The sequence below is a fragment of the Asparagus officinalis genome, chromosome 4 (genome assembly GCF_001876935.1).
Source record: "Asparagus officinalis chromosome 4, Aspof.V1, whole genome shotgun sequence".
NCBI classification, from domain to species: domain Eukaryota; kingdom Viridiplantae; phylum Streptophyta; class Magnoliopsida; order Asparagales; family Asparagaceae; genus Asparagus; species Asparagus officinalis.
The window spans coordinates 130,036,996-130,054,571 of NC_033797.1; the positions used below are offsets into that span (position 1 = coordinate 130,036,996).

Sequence of the window (17,576 nt, forward strand, 5' to 3'; positions counted from 1 at the left end):
CTGCGGCTTCGGCCACCGCGAGGATCGCGCGAAACCCTCTGGAGCAATTCTTTGAATTGGACAGGAACACTGAGGATGAGAAACCTATTGTTTACGGTAAATTTGTTATTTTTTTAATTTCTTTTGATTAACCCCTTTACTGTTTATGTAATTGCGTTATTAATTTTTTTTTAGGAGTTGTAATTGCGTGAAAAATGTGGGTTCTTTTAAGTTGGCTGTGTTGTTGAACGAGTTAGGATCCTGATTTTTATTCAGTTTATTCAGCTCCCGTGTTGTTGAGTCACTTTTACCCCTGTAATTACGCTTCCTTTTCGGTAGGGTAGAAGAATTGGAGAAAGCCTTCACGCGTTCATTTTCTGAATAAATTGTTGGAGTAGAAGTGGTATGCTTGTAGCCGTAGCTATGCGAGCGGCCAAAAGTGAGCCGCGTGCTCATGGGTTTAGTGGTTGTTTTCACATTTTGGAATTGTAGTCCGTTTCCTTTTGCTCGTGAACATAAATTTTCTTCCAGCGCAACTATTTGTTTTTGGAGATAAATTTTGAAGCGCAGCTCCCTAGTCTTTCATTAAAAAGATGTTAACGAAACAATCTCCAGAATGGGAAATATGTGTGACAGGTCGCATACAACATGACCCCTAATTAAAAGAAAAAGGAAAAAAGAAAAAGAAGGAGGCAAGCCATCCTCAAGAACGCCATAACATAATTGACCGTTTGACATATTCCATTCTGTTTCTCGCAGTGTAGTTTGCTTTTGTCTTATCATTGGATAACCATGAAGCTAATAGCCTAATATTGGTGCTATTTTCCATTTAGGACGTGTTTGGTTGGTTTACATAAAGTTTAGGAAACTGAAAGCTAGTAAAAGAAAACCGTTTTCATGCATTTCATGAATTTTACTAGAGTTTGACATCTCTTGTTTGTTTCAACTAGAAATTGCCAAACTAGCATACCTGAGTTTACTTGTGTTTAGAAAGCACCCAAAAAAAATATCAATACGTAGCTTCATATTCTAGCATGAACAACAAGGAGAGGAAGAACCTACATGATTAGGGGGTTTTGGATAAAAACGGAGATTTCCAAGCTATTTCCTCTCTTATGATCCTGAATTGTTTTTCCTTAAAGCATGTCAGCTTTTTACAGATTTGAGAACCCATTTCTAATAAAGGAAGGCATGCAAGAAGTCCCACGATACACTATTCGTCTCCCTTCTCTTTTATATGTAGGTATATTTTGGCAGCCTGCATGTCTAGTATCTTCGCAACTTTCCTTCTCATGCCCGATCTTGGCTCATACCAATAGACTTTGTCCGGGTCTGTCAATGCTATGTTTAGGAGAGCAGTATACTCCTCGTGTCATATCTATAGTATCGAATGTGAAAGATCGATAGTAGGGATCCCAGAACTGGATGACGGCCTTAAGCTTTAAAAGAAGGAACTCATTCGTGGACTGATTCCGACCGTTTACCAGAAGACAAGAGATTCGCGATATGGCTTCAGAAGAGGTACTCATTATACAGATATCATTTAACGAATTGCCCGATTGCCCTTTTTTTATTGGCTACCAAGCTATGGAAAAAATAAACCAAAAGCGTAAATAGATTTCCAAAGTGAGGGTGGATTTGGAAATCGATTTCAGGATGTTTTTTGGTTAACCAAACAGTGCCTTGAACTTCTGCCGCTTTACAGCTCACCACTCGTTTTGTTTCATGACGATTTGTCCTATTAGATGAATATGATGTATGAATTGTTTTCCCACCCTTGACATGAAATTATTAGCTTAAATCTCATTGTTGAAAGAGTATTGTTGCTTCAAACCATCCTCTTTAACTTGCAGAGCATTTTAAGTCCATTCTTTATAAATGTTTATTTAGATTTACTCTGTAAATGTAATCATTAATCATCATATTGAAATGTAAGTTTTTCCCTGCCATTTATGTAGTTGACTAAGAAGATTAAAATTACTATGGAAAAGCTTAGCCTCCATTTTGGAAAACGATAGATTCTATGTTCTATAAATCTCTGATTGATTTCATGCACTGCTCTTATAGGTTAGACCCTCTGAACCAAATAATTTTTTGTTATCTATTTCTCATTGCCTTTCTTCAGCATACTGGCTCTTACCACCTCATTCTACTCTCCATGCGCTCTAATGACACTAACATTAGTGTGGGCATCTGTAGTCCTACATCACATATTTTGTTTTTTGTTCTATACTAGTGCTGGGCTTGGCCTTTCCAACTCATTCTTTAACAGTTACAATGCGTCTGCTGGATGCTAAAATTCCTTCTTTGGAAGAGTTGAACATTTATTAACTTAGGAGAGTAATGAGTTGCTTGGTTCTTTTGTGTGAGAGACAGTCTTTGCTATATCCATTGGCATAAGTTTTAGTTGGAAGGGGAAATTGTCTATTTTCTATTCCTCTCTAAGATAAAAGACTACTTGATTCTCTCTCTTGTGTCTTATTTCCACCCATTCTTAATAATAGATCATAGGAAAGGATCATTTCAACTTTAGTTTATTGCTTGCATGCATTTTTGCTACAAGAATTTGATGTCATTTAGTTAATACACTAGTAATAGCCAAAACATTACTTTTGAGACATAATTCTGTTCAAGTAGAAATCTTATCATTATTTCGTTTCATCTGTTAAATGAGGTAAATCGACGAAAAAGATGTGGAATCTTCAAAGCCCTATTCTTATTAATTTATCTACAGGTCGTGGTTGGAAGGCTTCTGAGTTGCGTCTCAAATCATGGGATGATCTTCATAAGCTATGGTTTGTTCTGTTGAAGGAAAAGAACTTGTTAATGACTCAACGTCAGATGCTTCATTCACAGAATCTTCGTTTCCCTAACCCTGATCGTATTCCAAAGGTAAACAATCAATTTTCCTTGTTTTCTTATGGTGTCTTCATCTTCATCTGTGATAAAAAATAGTTTGACAATCATGTGACCATAGTATATGATGTGCGTATTAGCCTAAGGGAACATTATGGTAATTTATCGGTTTTCAAAGATTCAACTACTACCAGAATTGCATCCAATTAACTTCATAGCATGTATACAAAGAAAAATCCAGACTCTCCGCGTTTGTCTACATTCAGATGTTTTATCTTAGAAGTAGGTTTTTTCTAGGTTTCAATGAGCTCTGGGCTTATGTACTTTCATAGAAACCAATCAACCATGAGTAAATGAAACATGAGTAACTAGGAAAAGTAGGAGAAGAAATAAGAGTAATATTGACATTAATGACTAAGAGATATATGGGGAAATTTTTTGAGTTACAATCGGTCATTTGAGTAAATGCAACATAACTAGAAAAAATTGGAGAAAAAACAAGAGTAAACTTGACATTGATGACTAAGTTATATATGGGACAGATTCTCTGAGTTGTGATTGATCATTTGTGAAGATGAACTAAGGAGAAATGTTTTCTGGAATTAAATCAGGTTGTGTAAAAATCAAAATGTTGAAGTTGTATATGGCCTACTCACTGTATCCATGAGGTTGAAGTGAAATATTTCCAAGATGACCATATACAACCAGGTGGCGAGTGGATGCAGGTGATGCAATCACATACTATTGGTATTTAAAATCAGTAGCTGTCAACTTGACTTAGATTGGAGTATTGTTCAATTTAGTAACATTTAACTAGATTTAGATTCAATTGGGGTTTCTATCATTTGATGAATTACTCCATAGTTCCTACATTTTTGTCTTCTATATTATTTTTTTCATCCACAATTTGCTCCTTACTTATCTTACATTGTTAATTCATGTGTTACATTGCAAGTTATTAGTTTTTTCTAGTTCCTAGTGTTATTGTTTCATGCATTACTTACTCCATTATATAGAAGTTAATCAATGAGTCAATCCCTGCCAAACATATCTGTGAATGAAGAGGATGAGTGAAAATATAAGTTCGAAACCATTGTAGGGTTGGTTTCCTAGTCTTAGAACAAACGGGCCAGGGGTTTACTACTGCACTAGCTTCATTCTGTTATCATACTATCACTTCCTCTTGGGAAAGGAAAAATAGCTAAGAGAGATGTTTTGGAGTTTTATTTAGACAAGTTTCATCTCTCAACTTTTGCCCACCACAATTCTGTGCAAAGGTGTTCTAAAGATGTTCTCAATTAAAGGCAAAATAACTCTTTGGGTCTGTTTGGCTATCTTTCAAAATTGGTTCAAACCTGGCTCAGTTTTTTGTTTGGCAATGAGGAGGGCCAGATCTAGCCTTGTTTTTATAGGCCAAATTGGGGCCATTAAACTAGTTCTTTTGTGGACCATTCCTCCCTTGGTCCAAAAAAGAACTGGTTTAGGATAACCCGTTCCAAATCAAATATGGGCTAGTTGCCAAACAGGCCCTTTGGGTCGTAGTTTTATCGTTAGCAACCCTGAGTAGTTTTTTTTACTTTTCCTTGAATGAACTTAGTTTTATAGTTATCCAACTTTTGTTGCCAACAATGACCATTTGAAGAGCTTTGTATATGTTCTTATTAGAACTTTTACTGAGTTATTAATCTAGTTTGGTTTGAGAAAAATGTAGATTATTTCATGGACATGTTGCTGATTTGCTGGTTATGATCAGATCTACAGATATTTGTTAAGCTAGGCTTGCTATTCTAGTCTTGAAAATATGTGTTGAATTTCATTGACATTTGTAAACCATAAAAGTGTTTTTCCCCTCTCTTTTTGCATTTGATGTGTTTATTTCTTGCATTTTATGTAGCATATATATAGCCTGAGGACTAGGGGTGCTAAACCGTATTCATATCCGAGGAAATATCCATAACTGTATCCGTTAGGATACAGATATGTCTACTCAAATCTATAACCAATAGGATATGGTTACGAATATGGTTTTGTAATGAAATATCTGTATCCGTATCCGAAATATCCGAATACATATTGGTCATACTCTAAAGATAGTTTCGATTCTTAGATTATGGATTTGTGGTTAATTTTGATGATCAAGATGTCTAATCTTAGCTTTTCAATCATAATGAACATATTAACGAACTCTTTTATATCACATGAACTATATTTTTATGAATACTATCTAGTTTTCTTATATCCTTTTTTGTATCCGTATGCATATCCGTTTATATATCTGCATCTATATCCATAACCGTATCCGATTTTGGCGGATATTGATATGAATTTTCCTTACCGAGGTATATCCGTATCCGTATTTGAGATGGGTAAGCGGATATGGATTTGGTATGCATCATATCCGAGCCGTATCCGGACTGAATGCACCCCTACTAGGGACCATGTAGTTAAGGAACAATATTCTTAAAAAATTAACATTGTTGGAATGGAAATGTTGAGAATCGAGACGAATGAGTGATAATGCATTAAACGAGAATAAGAAGCGATTGCAATTCTTCAAAGATCAGAAATAGAGGATGAACTGAATCATTTGCGATGGTTTGGACATACATGATTTGGACAAATGAGTGTGCTACATGGAGTTATAGGATTGTACTCCACAAAGCTACAAAGGTTGGATAGACCGAAATGAAATTGATCGAGATACTAAGATGCAGTGTTATCGAGGCGCAAGGCGCAATGCGGGGCGCAAAGGTCCTTTACGCGTACCATGCGCAAGGCGCACAACGAGACGCGCGCCTCACTAATTGAGGCGCATAACTCAAACTAATATTTGCCAACATCATAAGACAGAAACATATAAGCAACATATTAGTTACCTATATCCAAAATTATGAGAATATCAACTTAAATCATCAAATTATGCTAACTGAATTTTTAAAGTAACAAAAAGGATACAAGAAACATGTATTTAAATCATCAAATTAAGTGATTAACAATTATGAGCATATGTTTATAAATTGTCACATAAAAAGACTAAGAAATATAATTAGCAAACATGATTGTTCATAATTTTCTAGTTAGTATTCTTAATTGATATTTGCTACTTAACATGAAAAGATAAAGAATGAATGTAACAATTACATATTTACATGTTCATAATTTGCTAGTTAGCATGCTAATTAGAGAAGGAAGTTACAATTAGCAAACAAATATACTAAATTACTAATTATTGTTTCCTTTTTATATACAATTAGCAAACAAATATACTAAATTACTAATTATTGTTTCCTTTTTATAGGTTAAACATGAAAAGATAAAAATAGATTAGCAATTAGTAAGAAAGAGTATATTACATGATATAAATATGTAATTATGTAAATTATTTTTAAAAATAGAAGAATGAGTATGTTACATAACGCAGGTGTGAGGCGGACGTGAGGCGCGAGCGAGGCGCACACGAGGCGCGCGCCTCGCTGCGTGCAGCGCCCCGCCTCGCGTGCGGGGCGCATTTCCCCCAGGCCGAAGCGCCCCGCGCCCGGGGCACGCCCGGGGCGCGCGCCTCAATAAGCCTGCTAAGATGGCCCTTATCAGGACTGAGTGGAGAGTAGAAGATAAATGCAGCTGGCTCTCGAGATTCGGTTAAAATATCTGATGTTCTTTTTATTGTTACGCAAATGCAGAATACGAAATTGGGCTAAGATGAAAGTAGGAAATGGGATTTGTTTGGATTTTTCAATTGCGTCCAAGAGGGTTATGGAAATTATTATTTTTTAATTCTTTATAGCACCTTGATCATTATAAAGTGATTAATAAAGAAGCTCTATAGCTATACCGAAGGTGCGGTTGTTATTAAAATTTTAAAACGAGCTTAGTTCTCCTGTGGGATTTCGCAGCTTTGTTTACGCGCTTAGGGCATAATCTTACAGAAAACTTTGCATTGCTAACCTCTGACTGTTGTTTTATTAAAAAAGGTAGGAGCTAAGACTTTTCATCAAAATTTGACCAAGAAAGAACATTCAGGTCAGCAGTATGGTTTAAGCCTATATTTATCAACATATTCCATGTTTTCGAAGGCATTACTCGGTTGGGTCTCTGCTGCCCCTTCTATTGGTTATAGAAACCCTCTTTTCCTATTTTTTTGTAAAAATTGTCACAAATCTTAACAATTCCATGAATTGATCCAGTCTTTTATATTCGAAAGTTAGTTTCTTCTTTACTTTATCAAAATTTCTAAAGAAGGCCATGAGCATGTCGATTTTGCTCCTTGGAGAACACCTTCCCTGTTCGTCGTATTTTCGTTTTATGTCTGAGATGCCAAGGGACAGCTGACCCAAAAACTCCTCCTCCTCAAACAATAGATCTTCTTTCCCTCATTATTTATTGTCCAACTGCCTCTGATGGTTAATCTAGATTGATCAGTAAGTACCCAATTAGTTTTTTGGACATTTTGAGATAACCATCAGAAATGCTCTTCAGCAATGGTCCTCAAAAGCTACTGTGAATTCTTGTAGACTAATTCGAGCTAGGTTTTTTTTTGAAGGGGGAAAACGATCTTGTGAACTCTCTTAGAAAAAAGTCCACCAAGTTTCCATAACAAAGGATTTATTACTACATGTAACTTTATGGGATTGGTACTTTTCTTTGCAAGTGCCCTTTGGCCACTCAATATCAAAACTCAAATATATCCAATATAACCATAGTTATCCTGTTTTTTTATGTATGTATCAAAGTATAAGATGCTGAGCAGTAGTAGATTTTCCTAATGAGTTCCAGTCATATAGTTGTATGTTTGGGTTTGGAAATGAACAGCCTTGGGTTGTTGTTTGTGCACATTACCTAATTATCATTATCATATCATTCTTTTTATTTACATCTCTGCAGTTCCAGAATTCAGAAGAGGCCTATGATGTAGTGAGTTTTGGTGGTGGGAATCATAGAGAATTGAGTCTTTCTAAGTGATTGTATTATATGCAGTTGCTTTGAGCTGTGATGTGTCTGATGTCTTTGGGAGATTGAAAGTAGTAGTTTGGTTTGAAATTGACTCTTCGCACATGTGGTAGAATTTTACGCGTAGTGGACTGTATTTTGTCAAGGAAAAATTCGCAACATGGGGGAAATGCACTAGTATTGTGTACATTTATAGGATGTCATCAGACAGAATGTTAGAATTTTGAAAAATCAAACATTATGATGTGTTTGATTTCTCTTCTAAATTGCCTTTTTATATTTTCATTGTAGATACAATATATTCTTGTTCCTTTTCTACCTTCACTTTCTCATTACAAAAATAAAAACAAAAAACAAGGAAACGATAATTTGTTCCAATGTTCCTACAGAAACTATTAACAACATAACATCATGTTATTAATAGTTTGTCTTCTCCCCCACAGAGACATTCTTGTATAAATGCCTTTCCATTAAAGGTTATGAGTAAGCAAGAAGCTTACTATGTTATGTTATATTCACTACGTAACATTTCTAAAATTTCCTTTTCAGTTATATAGACTCTGAACTGCTTCAGTCAACTTGTTAACAAAATGATAGCCATGCTATCATCTGGAACCCATTTTGCATTAAAAGGATCCTAGACTTCTTGGTGAATTATACACGAAATCAAAATATAAATAGCCATCAGCTGTCCATTGATTCCTCTTTGGATTGTGCATCTTTTTCCACTGCAAGCTTTGTGAGCATCCAGTCTGTAGCGTAGCAACACAGTGATTTGTTTGTATGTTAGTAGGGTTCATAAAGCTCCATAAACCATTTACGATTAAATCTCTGGATAATTTTCACATTTTAGGCGTTGACGGGTACATTTTTAAGCTCATGTGTACAACTATATTAATGTTGACGAGTACGTATTTAATCATACTTCATTGACAAAAAAGGGTAACTGTCAACATAGGATTTTGTTTTCCATGAAATTTTCTCCCCTGATAATCGTTAATGCAGTTTTTCTATTTTGTCTTTGCTAAATTTATGTCACTGAGTAATCAATCTTTTCTATTTTATATCTTCCTCTAACATAGCATCCTAAATGTTTATAACAGGTGAGGAAATCAATGAGCCGAATTAAACATGTATTAACCGAGAGAGCAATTGTTGAGCCTGATCCTAGGAGATCTGCTGAGTTGAAGAGGATGATTAACGCGTTATAAATGTCGAATCCGACAATATGTAGCCAATATCTGAATAATCTTGATAAGAGGAAATCGGATTCACCTTTCAGGTGCTGGTATTGCTATGGTTTTCATTCCTTTTATGTACTTGGAAATGTTTTGCCGGCTTGTGTGAAACTATGTTATTTGCATCAGAAACTTGCGAAGATGTGATTTCATGGAATTGGGATTTTGTTCAGAAATGCTTAGGGCATGGCTACGTAGAACTCATTGAATAGCAAAGCATATGAGGACTTGTTAACTGGAGTCCCCTGTGTATTTTCAGATTTTTCCTTCTTGTTATTCAAGGTCTTGATAGCAATTAATGTTTCATTGTTCAGCTGGAGTACATCTATTATTTTACATATTTTTGGTTTTTTTCCCGAAATTTGGGTCTTGGTAGTGACGTGGAAGTTTCTCATCCGATCATTTGAAGATGCACATTTAAATGTTGTCTCTACTAAATTAAATAGTAGATGAGAAGATTTCCACCAAATATTAAATTTGATGTTTGATACTAAGCATACTTATGTTCCTCTTTATACCAAATATTAAATGTTGTCTCTACTTAATGATTTCTGCAGGATGTGACCTGAATAGTAGAGATCTATTTGCTTGCATCTTGCACATAGAGTTTTTCTTTTTTTTTTCTTTTTTTTTTTGAATATGGACTTTCAAGAACTGCTTGCATCTTGCACGTAAAGGTTTTTTGCTAAGCTTCGTTTGGATAACATGGTGTTTTACTTGTTTTTATGGTGTTTTTGTCAAAAACAAAGCATCATGTATTTGGAAACCATGGTGTTTTTGGAACTAAATCATCCTCAAACTAAAAACACAACACTTATTTCAAAGCACATTTTAGGTGTTTTATGTTTGGTGTTTTGGTTTTGATTTTGAGAATGTGTTAATATAATAATTATCATAATATATTAAATATTAATAAAGAGTTATTATCAACATGCTTATTATATTATACTATAGTATACTATATTATAGTTAATCTAATATAGTAATATTTATTAAATAATATAATAAATAAAATATCTTATATAATAATATAATAACATATTAAATAGTAGTATTTTATATGTTGATAATGAATTTTATAATAATAAATAATAATAAAATATAAATAAACTAATAAATAATAATAATACTATTATTGATAATAAATAATCATCTAATAATAATATAATAATATACTATACAATAGTATAATTTCTATAATATTATTAACTTTTTAATAAATAAATTGTAATTGTTAGACCCTAGAGGGGGGTGATTAGGGTCTTATGCTAATCTAATCCGATTTAAATGCCAATTAAAGTATATTAACAAGTTATCCTAGCAAGCATAAAATACAACAATGTAAATGAGCTAGGATAAGCAATATACAATATGATATATCCTAGCAAAGAGGCATATAGTGAAATATATATATGCAAGGATATATAAACTAACACAAGGGATAAACCATCTAAACAAGATAGTGGATAAAGTGAATGAGCAGTGCACAATTGGCGATATAAAATAAATGCAAAAACAACTACGCCAAAGACAAACTCAAACAAGCGATATGATCACGGAGTTCGGACCTTCTCTCAATGTCACAAACCCACAACCCTAAATTATACTATGAATGTAAGTACAATAAGCTCAATAGGTTGTGTGTGAACAAAGAGTATCAATAAAACAATTAAACTAAACTCAAATATAAATCTAGCTTATGGAAATTATAATCAAAATAATAAATTGCTAGATGAGTTTAGAAACACTTCTCTAAATCAAGATGGAGAGATGGAGATTGGAGCCCAAACAAGAAGATAATCTCCTCCACTTGTGAAAACCAAAACAGCTTAAACGAAACCCTTAAACAAGCTTAAACAAGCTTAAACTCTTTTTAAAACCCTTGTTCAAAAACTTCTTTTAAAACATTCTTAATGACTTGAAAAGAGATCAGCAATTGGGTATTTATACCCACTCAAGATCTCAACAAAAACCCCAAGCAAAAAGATAAAACAGCCCTAGCAAACGCTCAGAAAATAGCCGTTGAAAAAAGCAACGGTCATATAGTCGGTCGACCGGAAATTTCGTCGGTCGACCGACAGAGAGCAAAATCACGAAGAATGGCTCTGGACCATCGTCGGTCGACCGGTGCGGTCGACCGATGGAGCTCTCAGTCGACCACATCGGTCGATCGACCAACTCTCTGCTGCATGCTGATGAAAGAACAATTGAGCGGTCGACCGGTACGGTCGACCGAAAACTGACACAGCAGAAAACTGATATGCTGATTTAAAACACTGTTTAAAAATATCAAATAAATTCCAAAAAAATGTAAAACTTTGGGGAATGATTGTAGACATGATAATAAACATGCTACAACGACTGGTTTCGAAAAAGGACTTCCCAAATGAAAAATATCACCATTTTGTACATATGAAAAACATGTTTTGCTGATTTTAAAACACTGTTTAAAAATATCAAATAAATTCCAAAAAATGTAAAACTTTGGGGAATGATTGTAGACATGATAATATAGTCCAAAACATGAAAACCTGAAAATTGATATTTTGATATTTTGACTTAAACAACATTTTGAAACTTTATGAAATGATTGTATAGACTTGATAAAAGATATAACATGTTGTTATGAAGTCTATAACCTAGAAATACAATATTTTCATAAAATTGCATATTCTATGCAAATATATTCAAAACACTAAATATGATTTCATTAAATATAAGCTTGTTAAAGGTGAAATCATATATAGGCATATAAACATGAAACAAAATAGTATTTTCCAATTCTATTCATTTGTTTCATAGTAAAACTTGAAAACTATCAAACCAAAACATATATGTATATATATAACTATATATATACAAAAACCAAAACGTGTATGTGTGTATATGATTGAGCTTAAAGTACTAACACACATAATATAAATTCCTAAACTAAATTACCCAAGCAATGATCTTGATCTTCAATAAGCTTGACTTGGTAATCTCGCGGATGAAGCTTGAACTTGGATCTTGAACTTTGAATAGCAAGGCTTCACCGACATTCCGCCAACCTCCTTTGGATATGATCGTTGAAGCTCTATTCCATCCATCCTCCAACAACGTTGTTTGTCTACAAAACATAGGAATGCACAAACACTAGACAAACAACATTAGTAATAAATTGTTTGTTAAACATCATCAAAACAAGAAGGCCAACAATCTCCCCCTTTTTGATGATGACAAACAATTTACAAAAAAAGGAACGTTGAAGCTCTATTTCATCCATCCTCCAACAACGTTGTTTGTCTATAATAAATAAGAAAACACAAATACTAGACAAACAACATTAGTGATAAATTGTTTGTTAAACATCATCAAAACAAGAAGGCCAACAGTAATAAATTAATAATTATAAAATATTAATAATAGTAACATATTTAATAATAAAATAAAAATATATTATTATTATTATTATTATATATTGTATAGTAAATTTAATATAATTATTAAATTTTGATTAGAAAATCTGGAAAAATTCACGAGTTAGAAAAGGAGGGATTACTCCGTCTCATTTGTACCCTGTAAAAATTCACGAGTTAGAAAATCTGGAAGATGATTAGAGTCACCTTTAATATATTCAATTTTGAATTGATACATTGCTAATTCAGCTTGCCATCTAGCAAATATTTGCTTAGAGACAAGATTTTTAACATCTTTTTCAATAATGCTTTTAGCAGAACTACAATCTATTCGTAGTAAAAATTCTTGATTAAGAATATCGTCTCTAAATTTAGAGAAACATTTTAAAATAGATAACATTTCCTTTTTAATTGTAGAATAGTTAAACTGGGCTTTATCCCATTTACCAGAGGTAAAACGAACTAATTGTTCTTTTTTAGTTTGGGGATCAACTTGTTTTAAGATTCCACCATAACCAATATTGGAAGCATCTGTTTCAACTATTTTGAACCAGTGAATATTTGCAAGATGAATACAAGGTAAATTTTTAACTTTAAGTTTAATTTTTCTTACCGCAGCAGTATGTTGCTGTGTCCAAGGCTTAGCATTCTTTTTAAGCCTATCATATAAAAGAACAGTATCTTTGGCTAAATCTTTATAATAATCAGCTACATAATTTAAAGCTCCCAAAAATCTTTGTAACTGTTTTATATCAGTTATTTCGTCTGGGAATTTTGATGCAAATTCAATACTTCTATCGATAGGAATAGTTGTTCCTTTGTTAATATTATGACCCAGAAATCTAATCTGAGTTTGAAATAATTTCATTTTTGGGGCAGATATAGCTAACCCATTTTTTATGGCTAGAGATCTAAAAGTCTCTAAATGTTTTACATGTTGATCGAAACTATTAGAAAAGATCAAAATATCATCTATATAAGATAAAATAAAATCCGTATAAGGAATAAAAATATCATTCATAATATTTTGAAATTCAGAAGGGGCGTTTTTAAGCCCAAATGGCATAACATTCCATTCATAGTGTCCAAATGGGACAACAAAAGCAGTCTTATACTTGTCTTTTTCTTCTATCTGGATTTGCCAGTAGCCTGATTTTAAATCAAACTTAGAAAATATTTTTGCATTAGTAATGCGATTCAATAAATCCCTTTTATTAGGAATTGGATATCTTATCCATTTAAGGACAGAATTAAGAGGTTTATAATTGATTACTAATCTTGGAACACCTCTTTCTCTTTCAGCAGCATTGTTAACATAGAATGCTGTACAACTCCAAGGAGAGTATGATTTCCTTATTAAATTTTTCTCTATAAGAGTTTGTATTTCTTTTTTGCATAAATCAAGATATTCTTGATTCATTTGGCAAGGACGAGATTTTGTTGGAATATTTTTCTCGTTAAATCCCTCTATATAGGGTAAAGAAACAATATGTTGTTTCCTATTCCAAAAAGCATTTGGAACATCACTGCATACAGTGAGTTTGAATTTATTTTCAATTTGACTTATTAAGTCTTTGTGTTTTTTAATTTGTTCTTCAACTTGAACAAATACTAATTCTTCTTTAAGAAAATTTATCTGATTTTCTTTAAGCATAATATTTTTAACCTCATTTAACATTTTAGTTTGAGGGTCTGTAATAAACTCAAGTAAAATTTCTTTTTCTTGAAAAGTAGCACGAATGCCATTAGTATCTATCTTATGGATAGGCATAATAGTATGTAAAAATGGAGTCCCAAGAATTATATGTTGGGATAAATTTTTTACCAATATACAGGGAGTTGGTATACAAGTCCCTTGCACACATATTTGTGCATTAGGTAATTTATACTTTACCTCTAGTTGATTTCCATTTGCACTACTTAGTGTTTGAGTAGTTTTTTCAAAAAACTTTGAAGGAATTATACCTTCGTTGATGCAATTTAAATCAGCACCACTATCAACCAGAGCTATAAGATCTGATATGTAAAATTGATCTTCAACTATTAAGTTGATATTTATATACCACTTTTGAGAGGTAACTTGTTGCAATATTTGCAATAGAGCATTGGCTTCATTAGTTTCAATATGCTCTTGCTCATTTTGTTCACTACCTTCATCGAATCTGGCGAGAATATATTTATTTTCTTGTTTTAATTTTTTAACTTCTATCTTTAATTCTTGTATCTCTTTATTAAGAGATGATAAAGATATATCTTTTGAAGTATGAGCAATATTTTGCCTTCTTTTTTGTACTTCTGAAAATTTAAACACATTGTCTATTTGAGGATTTTTGTCTTTATTAGACAAATTTTTTACTAATTCTTCTTTTAAAGTAGAAGAAATATCAGCGGAGAGAACTTGTGATAAAAGTTCTTTATCTTTAGATTTAATCATATTGATTGATAGTCCATTCATTTGGACAATAGATTTCCAATAATTTGTTTCATCGTTGCAATTATTAATTGCACATTTACAGTTTTCATTTTCAGATTCTGAATCTGAAGTGGACGAATATGATTCGTCTTCTGAATCATTATTGATTAAAATATTAGATAAAGTCTTTTTAAGACCTTCATCTTCAATCGCATCTATTTTCTTTTTAATATAACAGCGATTGGCATAATGCCCTATACGGCCACATTTATAACAATGAATTTCTTTCCTTTCTTGTTTAATTTTCTTTTTAGCCCTATAAGGCTTTTCTCTTTCTTTTTCTTTAAAGAATTTTTTCTTTTTTCTTTTAAAGAATTTTTTAGTTTTCCCTTTATTAGGTATAGTCTCTTTTTCAACCTTATAAGGTTGATCATAAGCAAATTGCTCACAAAATTCTCCCAACTCTTTTCTTTTAGTAAGTCTTTGAGACTTTAGTTGGTTTTTAAGCTTTAAATCATTGCATAAAGCTAAGCCTTCTTTTATACAGGCGTTTGACAAATACCCATATGATAGGTTGTCGTAAGGAATATATCCTCCATATTCTGCTCGAATTTTATTTCTAACTTTTTCAGCAAATAAAGTAGGCAAGCCAATTATGAATTTGGCTTTCCAATGTGAGCTATTAGCATCAGCTAGAGACATAACTCTACTTAGATAGGTGTCTTTATACCACCGAAAATGAGTTAAAGAAGGACATCTAAAATTTTGTAATAAGGTCCTGATTCTTTCACCTTCATCAAGGTAAGCACCAGTAAAATGGTGTGCTATTGCTAACATTAACGTATAAACAGCATCTTCTTGCTGTATACCATTTTCTATTTTTGTTGCTCCTAATATCTCATTTCGAGCATCTGCAGACAGATAATTGTCCCACCATCCTTTAAGGATACCAGTAAAGCCACAAGTTATAAAAGAGGCTATCATACGTTCATTATTACCATTTTGTTTGCAAATGGTACCATACATTAGCATTCTATGTATAGTAGAATTGATTTGGGTATCTGATAACCCATCTATATTCCATTCGTAGATATTTCTACCATTATAATCAGCCTGTAGATATGCATCATTTTCTTCAAAAAGAACATCTGCTGGAGTTGGTCTTTTATAATAATACCTTTCCAGTCTTTTCTTTGGATGACCTTTAATCTTATTAATTTCTGTAAAATTATTTTCTACAGCCAAAATTTCTGTTGAATAGTATAATTGTATCGCAATAGTTTCGGATCCAGGAATATAATTGTATCCGTGTGTCTTTATATTAAGACTAATAGCCTCTAAAATATTTGGATCTGTTAATGAGAGGCTCAAATTTGGATATACATTAAAATAAACTGGACCGTTACATAAACTGGTCTCCATAATACCCATTAAAGATTGGGTCCAATTCAAACATCGTGAGTCTCTTAAACAGACTAGTAAAGAGGCGTTTAAGCCTGATAACGTCAAAGGACGAAATGCAATCTGTATAAGACCTACATGCAAATATTTGTATTTATCCATATAAGGATTTACATCTGCAACTCCTAAGAGTTGTATTGTTTGATCTTCTCTGTCGACTGTAGTAGTCCTTTCTAGAGTTTTAATATTAATCAACGACTTATAGTCGAGAAATCCAATTTTGTATATTTCCCTATTAGGGATATCAGGTATAGTCCACTTATTAAGGGACTCTATATCAGTTTCATATTCTGTTAATTGAGCGTTTTTGACCTTCTTTAGTCCAGTATAACTGGACGGTCGAGCCGAAGTCTCCACAATATCTGACATAAAATTCTCTTGTTACAGATTTATCTCTTAAATATTAATCCAGTAAGGAGGTAGACTATTTATTTTTCTTTTGATTCTCTCTAAAACAATCTAGCTGAAAGCTTACACGTCTGTCAACGTCTTACACTACCCTAACCAGCCATCTCGGCAACACTGGGATTTACACAGCGCGACTTGGGTGACGTCCCATAAGCATGCAAACTAGACTCTTAAAAAGAGAATTAAAAGAACATATAAATATTCTACATTCTTACTAGCTAATATTCAAAAGATAAACTGTAACAGAGATTTAAGCAGACATGCAGATAATAAACATGGCTCTGATACCAAAGTTAAAGCAGGAAATAAAAAGCGAAAAACTTACAATTTACGCCCGCCAATAGATAAGATTATATCATCTTTATTATGATCCACAATAATTTACAAGAGAGGATATATTACAAGAGATCACTCAGAAATCACTCAAAGAACACTCAGAATTTTTATTTCTTACTTAAACAACCACACCCCCTGCCTTCTCCCTTCTGCCTTATTTATAGACGCTTGAGGAATCTTTAAAGTCGTCATCATTATTTCTCGAAGCTTCACAGAAGTGTCGCACTAACTTTGAAAACGACCCGCATATATCACAGTAAATAAAGTGGCCACATTAATTTCAAAGTAGGAAAGCGACCCGCATAATAGACAGTAGCCGCACTAATTAGCACAGTAAAAGGTGATGGCGACATTTAGAATAGTAAGATTCTTCCTTTAAGGAAAGTAGCTTTTAAAAGCTGCTTTATAAAGCTGCTTTTTGGAAAGAGATGCTAGACGGCTCCCCGAGGCTCAATCTAGTATTTTGTCTGCTTATAAAGCTGGGCTTTTACCTTTAAGGTCTGGAGGGTTATTAAAAATTTCTGCCCAGATTTATTCAGG

General features: G+C 33.0%; 1 protein-coding gene across 1 annotated transcript in view; it reads left to right on the forward strand.

The window, feature by feature from the left end:
* Positions 1-9,326, forward strand: part of LOC109838633 (39S ribosomal protein L47, mitochondrial) — a 9,424-nt gene extending 98 nt beyond the window's left edge. The window contains 3 exon segments of the mRNA XM_020407061.1: positions 1-96; positions 2,714-2,871; positions 8,886-9,326. The exon segment at positions 1-96 is cut by the window's left edge and continues 16 nt beyond it. Coding sequence (XP_020262650.1) covers positions 1-96; positions 2,714-2,871; positions 8,886-8,993 — 362 coding nt within the window. The 3' untranslated portion in view covers positions 8,994-9,326.